Raw genomic sequence first — 12,962 nt, 5'->3', positions numbered from 1 at the left:
GAAATGCACTTAGCACATACCCAGAGCTCTCTCGTTTCGGGCCTGAGTGCAGCCTCAGATTAAGTTATGCACTCTGCATATCAGAGACATACTATTTCTCCTTCATACATTGGAGAGCTTAGCCCTGGCATGGAAAACAGGTTCCAGGGATGATTTATGGCTCAGCTGATGTGATCTCCATTTGCATTTCCAACACATAATCTCTGGAGGTGATGGTTCTAGTTTCCCACAGCACTTTGCTCCATCTCCACATACCTGTTGGCTTGGATGAATAGCGGCTGAGAACGCTTGACAACATCACCCTGGGTCAGAAGGTTGGCCTGCTCACCATTGCAGATAGGATTGCCATTGGAGAGGGTCCCAGTGTGATCAGATTCCAGGTCAGCATAAACATTATCCAAGGTGCTGTTGAGGTTGTTCTGGAGAGTTCCCAGGTCCATGTCATTATCTGGAGCAAAGGAGAGGAAAACAGTGACTGGGCTAAATTTCCCTTTACTTTGCTTCAGTTGTATCCTCTGTTAGCTGAAACTAAGTAGAGATGCTGCAAAATGAGAACATGCCTCTCTGCAAAACTTTTACCTTAGACAAAATTCCCAAGCGTTGCACTATAACATTTTTTTAGCAACACCTTCCTTTTTTAGTTGCTCTCACTTTCAGTTGCCTTCACTTACCCTTAGTGACAACATCGTACTGGTTGCAGTTCTGTGATATTATCCCACTATCTCCATGATTACCGACCAGGTGTGTTCAAGCCAAAGCCCCTTGAAATTCCCTGCAGCTTTACTTAAGAAGTGGGGCTCTGGCAATACTCAGGCCTTGCTGAGGATGTGCAGGGTATAGTTACGCTCTGGAGTCTTGAATCAACAGCCGCCTTTCCTGGGAGCTCTCCAGGTCTAGCAGAGCTGAAGTCTGAACCAGCTTCTTCATAACTGTTACTCCGGGCGTGTTGTCTGGAACATGCCCCCCGCTCCTGAGCGACTCTAGCTGAAGGTCAGTGCCTGTCAGGTCTGACTTAGCATCCCGGCTGGAAGAAGATGGTACCTTTTAAAAGAAGAGCTAAATTTCCTCTATGTCCCTGAGGATGTATGTGCGCACATATGCCACCTGTCAAGCAGCACACTCCAGGCCAACTCACAAATCTATTTACTTGAAAGGAGATCTGGTAATATGCTGCTTGAAATGGCCCATTGCCATGTCTCCTCTTGAATACATTTACTCAAGGGGGTGAATTTAGAATTCAGGTGTTGTCCCGATTGCTGTCACCAGGTGCTGGGGATAGGGCTCTGGCACAATACCCTTGGCGCCCTCCACTCCTCATTGTGAGAGTGGCTCATCTTCTCCATTGACGCTGCTGACACCCACCCAGAGAGCTGGGGAGCGCGCAGGCAGCCCTGGGGGGGGGGAGCGCGCAGGCAGCCCTGGGGGGGGGGAGCGCGCAGGCAGCCCTGGGGGGGGGGAGCGCGCAGGCAGCCCTGGGGGGGGGGAGCGCGCAGGCAGCCCTGGGGGGGGGAGCGCGCAGGCAGCCCTGGGGGGGGGAGCGCGCAGGCAGCCCTGGGGGGGGGAGCGCGCAGGCAGCCCTGGGGGGGGGAGCGCGCAGGCAGCCCTGGGGGGGGGGAGCGCGCAGGCAGCCCTGGGGGGGGGGAGCGCGCAGGCAGCCCTGGGGGGGGGGAGCGCGCAGGCAGCCCTGGGGGGGGGAGCGCGCAGGCAGCCCTGGGGGGGGGAGCGCGCAGGCAGCCCTGGGGGGGGGAGCGCGCAGGCAGCCCTGGGAGGGAACAGCAGCAACAGGAGCAACAGCCATCTGCTCACTTGCCTACCCTGTCCTTCTGGGCAGTGGCGGGGAGTGGCTCAGCAGACCCAGTCCTCCCCACTGCCCAGAAGAGGCAGGCAGGAGAGCAAGCAGCAGTGACTCCTCAACATCGACACCAGTGAATAGCAATAAGCTAGAACAGAGGCCTCCATTCAGCAGCTGCCCGAGTGGGCCAATTCCTGATGTCAGCCCTGACTGTGTTGATACCCTCCACCCCCTGAGTAAATATACTCAAGGGAAGGAGTGGGGAAGTGTCATTTTAAGTAAGGTGCAAGCACACTGCAAGTTGTAAAGGAGTAATCTAGAGAAGAATTGGGCTAAAATTCTGTCCACTAGTGCAGTATGCAAAATTTCACTCATTAAAAAGTAAATAATTTTAGACACTAAAAGCACAATCCAATTAAATTAGTGAGGGTGCAATGCTAGGCATGTTTTAAGTGCGGGATTGCACCCTAAATAAAATTAATTTCAAAAATATTTGAATGAATTAAGCATTTCTCTGCGCCTGCTTAACAACATTAAAAGCCACCCCAACCCCCAAAAGGTCTTCAGGTGCTTCTGAAAAGTGCACAGATTCAGACTTTGGCAAGGCTCATGGGGAAATTACTTTTGGTAGGCTAATCAGCCTTGCAGCAGCGTAGTAAATGGAGTTATGCACTAGATAACTACCCAGCCGTTTCACCAAGATTGCAATTAATCACTGGTCTGATTGCTTGTGGCAAGGAAAAATAGCCTCCAGGCAACCAGATGTGTCTCCCTTGCTGCAGGGACAGATCTCATTCTCCCTTCTAACCTCAAAGAGCAGGGTCAGCTTCAGAACACTGGGGTCTCAAGCACTGGGGCATGCAAAGAGCACCCCAGAGTTGATCACACAGAAACATTACTGCAGATTAGACTCCCAATTCACTCATAGATTTGCATTATATAAGAACTGTGGATCCAATAAGACAGCTAAATGCAAGCCAAGTTAAGAATGACTGCAACAACCGTGTTGTGCTTTAGTTCTGAAGGTTTTGTCCAGCTTCCTCAGAGCTCTTCAGGGGGCTGGACAGCCCTATCTAGTTGGCCGTGTGGAAGAACCTCTGGGTCTTTACAGCTAAAAGGGACATGCACAGAGTCTGGAAGGCAGCCTCATCGGCACAGGCCTCTAACACAGAACTGAGCCAACAGAGATAGTGAAGGGAGCTTTCTCTTTCACCCTTAAATCATTGATCAGCATGTACCTCCATGATGTTTCTTCCAAGAATTTTCAGCTTTCATTTTTTAAAAAGCAGGTCTCTACCCTTCTCGATATAAGAAAAACATGTGCAGAAAGTATTCTACCCAGTTTCTAAGATGGTGCCTGCCACCAAAGTTTGTGCAGGTACTTGTATTGTAAACTCTGCTGTACCTTCTCAATAAATCAAATGGATTTAAATGAATTAAATAGATCACTTTGCAATCCTATACACTCTTACCTGGACTTGAAGTCAATGGGACTTACTTCTGAGTAGATTGCACTGGTAATCAACTAAGCACTGCCACCCTACTATATATGGGGACTGGGAACGTGCATGCAAAATGGGATTTAAAATAGATAAATGCACACACATTGGTATGTGAATCAACTGCAGGAAACGAGATTCAGTCACATGGAGTCAACAAGCCTTAAAGATATAGATGGGTCCTGGCACAACTAACCTTAGAACTTTGTGCCCAATTTGCAGGAGACTGCATGTGCGGTAATTACTTTTGTGATGTCTTAACCGACCTAGCTTTTGCCAAAGATGATGACACAATAAATCCATTAGCCTTTCATATGCCACAAGACTCTTTGTGGGTGTCCCCTCACCCCAGCCTATGGGCAACAGACTTACAGTGTAGTTAGCAGCTTTAACACCCAGGTTCATGGTCAAATTTCTGCCTTGTCATCACTTTCTTATATGACCCAGACAGAGATTGGTTTTCAAATACTCAGCAATAATAATTTTTAAAACCCAGTGCTATAATTTGCCCCACCCTTCCTTCCCTCATTCAGTTGCCAGTGACTTCCTTATCAGAACCGGGCAAGGTGATTCAGGGTTTCTGTCTGGGTCAAAGCAGCGGTGATGCCAAAGTCTAGGTGGCGTGGGAAGAAATGCTACCAGAAATTCACGTTTTAAATATGCCCTTTACTGTAAGGTGTCGGTCATCTCTATACCCCATCGTGATACCAAAGGATTGTGTATACTCTGAGCTTTAAAGAAATTCTGTGCCAAGAACAGATGAATTATGTGACCTGTATAAAATATGAACATTCTGGAAATCAATATAACTTGCTTAGTTTGCATCATTTTTGCTATTTACGGAGGGAAGCAAAGAGCTATGCAGGACATTGAAACCCTGCCCCCTAATAACTGGAAATACCCTCTGGGTTTGAGATTTCATCAGGCGTTACCCATACACTTTCAACATGATCATTTCAACAGGAAGGACTTGAAACATGATTTAAAAATAAAAAAGACATTGAATTCTCACCCTACTCCCAAATTCTGTGATGGCACGCTATGTTTGCAGGATTATGAAAAATACCAAGAGCCTCAGAGTGACTAGCCAACAAAAGTTTTGCTAGACCATCTGCTCACACATACTAACGTAAGTTATTTGTGGCACTTCAACAGCCTGAAAACGATGGTTTTTAAAAAATAATTATCTTCTACTTTACAGAATCACCCCTGTGTGGATGCTCAGAGACAATTCTTACTCGTTATTGGTGAACAGGCGAGTGTTGATTTATAAGCCCATCTTATAAAAGGGCAATAAACAACCTAGCCAAAGATGGAAACCCATCAAGATGGTGCCTCTATGGTGAGAGCTTCCAGTTCAGAGAAAGACCTCTCTGGCCTTCTTCAAGATGAAGCCAAGAAAGGTCTCCTGATATACACAAGGGTCTCCGCCCTTGACCAAGATGGCTAAGACTCCCAATACTCAGAAGCTTTGTTATCCCTCATGAAGTTGGTGCCAATATCTAGCACTAACTTCTGCTCTTCACCAAGATGATGCCCAGCAAACAACCACTCACATCCAAATATCTGGAAGTATTGCTGCCCTGACAAGACAGCCTCCCCCTTCTAGTTCTCACTGATGTGGTACACTTGTTTGGACTGTACCACTTCAGACTGCAGGTGTGAGGGAGCTCACACGATTGAATGCTCCGCCACACAACAGAATTTCCTCCACACAGAAAATAAGCATGTCAGGGGAGAGGGCTCCTCTGCCTAACCTTCTCCCTGACATGCTAGCTTTTTATGGACGAGGCTTTGGGGGAGTGGATGTAGTGATTTAATCATGTAAGACCCCTTCTCCCCAATTTGCAGTTTGAACTGGAATAGCCGAGACACAAGTTTATTATCCCAGTGAGTAAAAACTAGGCCTATATGGAGACCCCATTGTAGCGTGGGGCAAACAGGAAGACGATGCTGCTAAGGTAACTTGCTGGGGAGGTATAGTGGGGTTGCACTGAAGCAACTGACCCTGCGAATTGGACAGTGATGCACCAGAGCCCCTCAAAAGAAGAACATCACAGTCTCTCACTGTGCAGAGTTATCATGTCCTTTAAGTGGGTTCCCACATAATATATTTCAGTGGTGTACACTTAATGCCAATGCACATTGCAGGAACTTACTGAGAAAGCTGGTGGTGTGTTAATGATGCCCCAATGGAGCCTTCCTCAATTTGGTGCCCTCCAGATATTGCAGCCTTCAACTCTCATCAACCCCAGCTAGCGTGACCCAATGGTCAGGAATCTTGGGAGTTTTAGTCCAAAACATCTGGAGGGCACCAGGTTGAAGACGGCTCCTCTAATGGCTCTGAAGGAGATGTAAAAGATTAAGGATGCCCAGGATTTGCAGGCTAAGAAGGTTTGGGTGATGTAATTCTTGCCAGGCTGATGTCTGCAACTGGGGCAGGAGGTCAAAGTGCCAAATCACTCATTGCCTGGCTTATCCCCCAAAATTACATTTATGTTTTCATATTTAGAGCCTGCCACATGCTGAAGGCTTGGAACAGGTTAGAAAAGCAAAACAACTCCCCACCCACCCAAAAATGCGTGTGTGTTTAAAGAATCAGCAATACGTAATAAGACTGCCGTTAATTCAGTTACATTTCTCCATTCTTTCGTCATTTAACCCTGTTCCTGAAAGTCTAACCCAAGTAGGCTGGTTTTACAAGGCTTTCAGAAAGGTGATCAGTTTTTGACTCTGATGAATCTGCAGAAGGAAGGAGTCACATAATTGCCACCAAGAGCACCCCTCTTCCTGCCCTTTTCATGTGAACCTGGCTGGCACATATATGGCATCCTTAAGAGGGCACCTTTAGCACATCTTGAACTGGTAATGAGATATTTGGGAGGAGGCAGCCTCTAAGGTATGTTGGGCCTAAATTGATTAAGGCTTTGTAAATTATAATCTGCACCTTGAATTGTACCTGTACTTGTTTCAGAATACTGGAGTAATAATGACTGCTAAGGGGACAGGTGTTTTGGCTTGCAGGCAAGCCTGTCCCAAATTGGGACCTCTGTAGGCAACCAACACTGCCATAGCCTTTCTCCAGCCTGTCTGGCACTTGTTTTCTACCAGAAGGTGGTTATTATTATCATCATCATTTTTTCTTACAGGCGCCAAGATCTCCTTGTAGTCAATTACGGCGGGGCTAGACCAACCAGGCATGAATCACCAACTCACAATGCTGGTTTGACCCAACGTATCAAAAATCACACACCTGCATCTTTACAAGAGAAGTTATGCTCCTGTCAACCGTGATGAATGCCAAAGAAACAAACGTGCATCTAAAAATCTTGCTTCGTTTACCACTGATCTCCTGGCATCAACCAACCCTTTTTATAGTAGACGTAGAAGCGAGCCCTGACTTACACTCCTTTGTGCTTCCCCATCATCAAAACAAAGCAGTGAGTCAGAATGTGGGCTGGTGACTCAGAACCAACGCCCCGCCTTTAATACTGGCTCAAGCACGTTTGAGCCTTCACATACCTTCACTCTTTTGTCTCCCCAGATTCTCTGGGTACTTTTCCCTTTGGTGGTTTGCATAGACTGCAGGGGGAATGAGATACTATTTCTCTTGGGCAGTCAGTACTTGTATGTTCTTGGACCTGGTGCTTCTGCCTCTGACCAGCCACAGCAAGGGACACCTAATTCACTTGCCTGGCCTAGAAAACACTTGCCCCACATTGTAAACAACCGAGGGAGACAGGAGCAGGCAAAGGGAACATCGGGGCGTGCTACAGTTGGACTGCCCCTCCTTTGGGAGATGAGAGGGGGGAGCAGGGCCATCCCACCAGCCCTGCTGACAGTCTATATAATTTTTTCCCCTCTTCCCTCCCCATCGCCTTTTCCTTGTGTGTCGTGTCTTTTCTAGGTTGTAAGCCTGAGGGCAGGGACTGTCTTCTTTGTTCATTGATTGTAAGCCGCTCCAGGAGCCTTTTTTGGCTGAGGAGCGGGATAAAAATACTATAAATAAATAAATAAACCTAAGCAGCCTCCGAAATGACCGTTTCTTCCCAACAGCTGTTCATCCATCTTTTGATTATTTTCAGCTGATTGTGTGAAAGGTTGCTATTGAAAAAGATTTGTAGTGAATAACCTACGAGGGTTTATTTATACATGCAAGTCATCATTTGATTCTCACAGTCAACAAGAGATGGGCCATGGATGTATGAATGCTGCTCCAAAATGCCTTTAACTGGAGAGAGCATTACATTACACATTATGGGCTGAATAAGCATTGAACCTGCATATAACTGGTCACTTGGTTGCTTCTCTGGATGCGTCAGTACTGAGCTTCCTGAAGTGAGTGAGAAAATGGCAGGATGAGCAGCGATCTGGACTCACAACAGAGCGGTCGGTCAAGCGCTTCTGCACTCAGGGCTCATCAGAAACCCACAGCTTGCCAATTGGCCCCCGTTGGCATGGTCCAGAAGTGCACTGGAAGCCATGCACCATTCGTTCAAATCCCAGCCTGGCTCAGAAGGTAGGACTTCAGGATGCTCCTACCTGGTGCCCTAACTCTCCATCTGCAAGAAGCCTGCTGACCTATTTACCATTCTGTAGATGACACAGAATGAAATAATGAAAGAGCTCTGTAAAACAGAACATGTTATCAGGGGTGGTAAGAAAGACAAAGAGATGGCATAATGAAGACAAATATTTATCCAGAAGTAGACTGTCACATGGAAAAAGATAAATGGACTTGGGATGTCTTTCTCACAACTTAAGATGTTTCATGCTGCTGTTTTTCTTCCCAGCAATCTTCCAGTCCATAACTGACAAAAGTCTGTATGTCTGAGACAGGTTCTGCATCAAGCCAGTCCCATCTAATTACTCCAAACGTTGCGCCAAGGTCACTCAGATTTCACAGCCTCAAGAAGTCATACCAATTTGACTCTATTTTGCGTAATTTAGTCTGCTTCTGCTAGTAGTTATGCAGCACACTGAAGCTGCAACTCATTGCTATTATACATAGCGATTTCCCCAAATTCCTGCTTTGGATTCCTGCATTGAGCAGGGGGTTGGACGCGATGGCCTTGTAGGCCCCTTCCAGCCCTACTATTCTATGATTCTATGATAGCCATACTTTAGCTTTTTGGATTTCAGTGGGCACTGCCAGCATATACACCGCACATCACGACAGCCATAACAACTCGACAACTGCTTTTTTAAAAAAGATGACAACAAAGAAGATGAAGACACAGAAAACTAAGATTCTCAGGAAGCTTAATTTTTTTGCCTAATACCCAAATATCCAGGAATGGGCTGCCGCATCGAGTCTTGCAATTTGAGATACTGCATTTTGCTGGTTTTCTCTCCAGCAATCTTCCTACCTCTGTGAACCTGAAATATCTACCTACAGAGAGGGGTTGTCCACTGCAGAATGAGGAAAACAGGAAAAGAAAACAGCAAGGGAGGGAAAGAATAAGAGAGTGGGGAGGGAGGGAGAGAGAGAGAGAGAGAGAGAGAGAAGATGTTTTAAAAGTGAGTCCCATATTGCAGTTTGAGATTAAAGGCAGGTCCCAGGTCTGAAAAGGTTGAAACTGACAGCAAAATAACATACATATAGCAGGTGAAACAAACGGACAACTCCCTCCCACCCTCACCCTACTGCTCACCACACACAGGGTCAATACACCCCAAAGCCTGTACGCCTCCTCACTTCCGGTCAAACCAGTTCTGCATCAAGATCTCCCAGGCAGGATGCTTGAATAGCCCCTCCCTTGTAAACACCTCATCGGCTTGGTATCTGGGACAGTGCAAGGAAGGATGGCTCATGGATCTGCTGGGGGGGGGGAAGCGGGCAGGGGGAAGAGGTGTGGAGGCAGGGACAACTGTTGGCAAGCAGACAAGGAAACTGCTATATAAGGCTTGGAGGCTGGCCTGATACGGTGAACACACAGCAGTCAGAGAAACAAAAAACAGTAAACAGCGGATGACCAAACTGCCAACTGGGCTTGGCCCTATACTGTAATTTCCATTTCTAATTAGCTTAACCTTTCCCACCACCTTTTTGCACCTTCTCACACAAACAAGTTGCAAGCAGCTAGCTCAAGCTTCCTTCTCCATTCCACAAAACAGGACCCCAACCCAGCCCCGAGTCTCTCTTCTTCCATGGTCAGCCACCCTAAGCCCAATAGCCCGGCTACATCAGGTCTCTCTCCCCGCTGTTACAGCAGTTCCGAGAAAAGGGCATCCCAGGTCATGGAGTCTAAACCTCTGCCTAAAAGGGGAACAGGCCTCTTGAGCGCCTTTATTCCCATGTTACACCAACTCAACATGGTGTTACCAGATAGCTTGGAATCTTGACCATGTCAGCTCAAACCACAGAAACGGCATCTAGACTGGACTCTCTCCTCCACGCTACCCTAACTCAGAGACAGGGCTCCATGGTGCCCAGTAATGCCCTTTGTTATTACTATTTCCTTCTCTCTCTCTCAAACTCACGCACACACGCAAGCACAAGACCATTCTGGCCCAAATAAGCCTCCAAGGCAGCTTCCAATCAAATCCATAAAACCAAATTTTATAGACCCGTAAGACCAAAAAAAGCAAGAAAACATGAAAAAATAGCGCCCCTAACACCAAAGCAGGGAGCAGAATTAAAAACAGTGCGGCAGCAAAGTCAGCGAGCTGTCCCCAAACACTAGCACAAAAATGTTTCTACTGCCTTCTGGAAGATCCCAAGGTGATAAATCCCAAGAAGAGGGCATCACAGGCAAAAAGGCCCTGCTCCGTGCACTTAGCCGCCACCACACACAAAGCAGAGCTAAAGCTGGGCTGAATATCACCCCCACACACACACTTCTGTGGGATCATTCATCCACACCACACTACAAGCGAGAAGGATCTTGGAATTGTTTTCGATCACAAGGTGAATATGAGCCAACAATGTGATGTGGCTGCAAAAAAGGCAAATGCTATTTTGGGCTGCATTAATAGAAGCATAGCTTCCAAATCCCGGGAAGTACTAGTTCCCCTCTACTCAGCACTGGTTAGGCCTCATCTGGAGTACTGTGTCCAGTTCTGGGCACTGCGCTTTAAGAAGGATGCAGACAAACTAGAGAGGGTTCAGAGGAGGGCAACAAAGATGATCAGAGGACTGGAAACAAAGCCCTATGAAGAGAGACTGAAAGAACTGGGCATGTTTAGCCTTGAGAAGAGAAGACTTAGGGGAGATAGGATAGCGCTCTTCAAGTACTTGAAAGGTTGTCACAGAGAGGAAGGCCAGGATCTCTCCTCGATCATCCCAGAGTGCAGGACACGGAATAATGGGCTCAAGTTACAGGAAGCCAGATACCGGCTGAACATCAGGAAAAACTTCCTGACTGTAAGAGCAATATGACAATGGAACCAATTACCTGGGGAGGTGGTGGGCTCTCCCACACTGGAGGCGTTCAAGACGAGGCTGGACAGCCATCTGTCAGGGATGCTCTGACTTGGATTCCTGCCTTGAGCAGGGGGTTGGACTCGATGGCCTTGTAGGCCCCTTCCAACCCTACTATTCTATGATTCTATGATTCATCCCTCATGAACGTAGGGGGATATTTGGTGACTTGGGGGTGGGGGCTGAAATGCTACGACCGTGTGTGTGTGTGTGTGGGGGGGCTTTCTTAGCTTAATACATGGTGGGTGCAGGGTTTTTTTCCTTAATTCGTTTTACTTTTCTTGCCTTGCCACTGCTTGAAGCGGTGACTTTGCTGCCCGCAACAGGCAGGCAAAGTCCCTGTGACAGAACGCCTCATGGGAACGATTGTTGTTGTTTCAAGTAATGGGGAAAGGGGAGGGGGGACCCTGCCACCTCATATTAAGGCAGAAGGACTACCCCACCCCCAAAAGGGCCTCAGAATTCTGCCCCCAAAGGTGATCCGACCCTCAGGGTGTGCTTTTGCCCCACAGCCCATGAAATGCCGAAAAAAGCTGAGCTGGATACTTTGGACGCGCGCTGGGCGGGGCTTTATTGTTCTGTGGGAGAGCACATGCGTTGTATACAAAAGGTCCCAGGTCCATTTCTGGGGATCTTGCATTGACAGGCCTCAGGCTCCAGTCCTGGGAAAGACCTCTGCTTGTGGTGCCTGGAGAACTGCTGCTGCTCAAGTGCAGACAAGACTGGGCTACATGGGCCAATGGTCTGACACAGTACAACACAGCTTCATCCGAACAAGGCGCTCCCTCAGATCCGTGGACACAGCATGTCCCATACTTTCCAGCGCAGAGCAAGGGAACACTTTTGGTTGGCCTCTCTGCCTCCCCCCACTCCAGCTCACTCACATTGGTCATTATCTCTCCCTTCTCTACTGTACCATCTCATAGGAATACAGCCAAACAGCCTGGTATCCGTCTCCTATGCAGAACGTTCAGCCCATAGATCCAAAGAGCTTATTATCTTCCCTGGCACGCTGAGCACATATTAATGGACTCATTGTGACTGTCTCTCTCTCCCGTATTTTACCAAGAACCTAAAGGCACGCACCCAGTAGGTGACTCCAGGTGGATGAGTCACTGGAAGTTGGCAGTTTCATACAAAAGCAGAACAACAAAATCATGCTAAGTACCAGCTTCCTTCAAATTTGTTCCCATCCCTTCCAACAAATAGTTCTGTTCCTACCTTATAGTTTGGGGATCACCACCCCCTTTTGAGTGTATCCTGTCCCACCGCTTTGCCTTAGGTGCTCAATTATACAAGGAGACAGCTATGTGAACCGAGTTAAGTAGAAAACAGTCCCAAGCTCAGATTGACAAGGCCCTTAGACGCCCAGCCCTCTCCCCGGAGCAGGAGCTAGCAAGGTGAGTGACACAAACAAATCTGCTTGGCTTTTCTCTTTGGCTCAGTGCCTTTCAGGAGGCTTTTTCCATGGTCGAGCAAGTTTCCGAACAGTCTCAAGGTCATACCAGAAGCAGCTGGGAAGGGGAAAGTTGGGGAGCGGCCATTCCACCTCCACCACTATACCATACTCTCCAATCATCCTTATTTATCCAGGGCAGTCCTGGTTTCCCAGTACCTGTTGATGCTAAACCACTGTTCCCATTTTGGAGGGATGCCTTATAACATTTGGTTAGTGAACTTTACTGGGGTTGCCAATCTTCAGCCCCATTCCTCGGGATCTCTGGACCAAACTGCGCATTACATGCAGAATGTGTAAAGGTTGCCTAACGGCCCTTTAGTAATCTGAAAAACCACTCTGGATGGGAAGAAGTAATTGAATGCAGAGCAGAGAGGGCACTTCAACCCTTTCCCATCCTGAATTGCCACCCTAAGCAAACTTCTCCCTCCCATCCTCACAACTCCTGGAATTTCAAAGGCAACAATGCAGCCAGCCACTCTTTGAGGGTTCCTTCTGCTTTGACCTATCAGGCTCTCCCTTCACAGGCCCACACCTCCAAATGTTCATTTGGCATCAGAGAAATGCACCTTTTGGAGGAACTATGTGTCCTGTGCCTTTCTGCATGCATTTGCTTGATTCATTTGGCCCACCTGTGTAGGTGTGAGCAGGAGAGCGGCCAAAACAGAGAGCAGTTTTGTTGCTGTAGGTTAGCAAATTCCCACACTGGCTGCCTGCCCTGGTTTATGAGGCAGAGAAGTTCAAGAGCTCTCGGTTTTGTGCTAACAAAACAAACCCTGCTGAGAGGGAGCA

General features: G+C 47.7%; 1 protein-coding gene across 3 annotated transcripts in view; it reads right to left on the bottom strand.

The window, feature by feature from the left end:
• GRB7 (growth factor receptor bound protein 7) overlaps positions 1–12,962 on the bottom strand; it is an 81,410-nt gene that overhangs the window by 32,957 nt on the left and 35,491 nt on the right. For 2 of the 3 annotated variants that reach the window (XM_084804517.1, XM_084804516.1), the window contains exon 2: positions 256–448. In XM_084804517.1, the coding sequence (XP_084660643.1) occupies positions 256–440 (185 nt within the window). In that variant the 5' untranslated portion in view covers positions 441–448. Of the gene's footprint in view, positions 1–255; positions 449–8,945; positions 9,014–12,962 lie in introns of those variants that run through there. The other variant, XM_084804518.1, reaches the window with a different exon arrangement.

This window comes from Heloderma suspectum, chromosome 6, assembly GCF_057233095.1.
Source record: "Heloderma suspectum isolate Gila_16-S chromosome 6, 16-S_ref, whole genome shotgun sequence".
NCBI classification, from domain to species: Eukaryota; Metazoa; Chordata; class Lepidosauria; order Squamata; family Helodermatidae; genus Heloderma; species Heloderma suspectum.
Note: the sequence above shows the minus strand (reverse complement) of the source record. Positions and strands in the feature narration are given on the sequence as shown.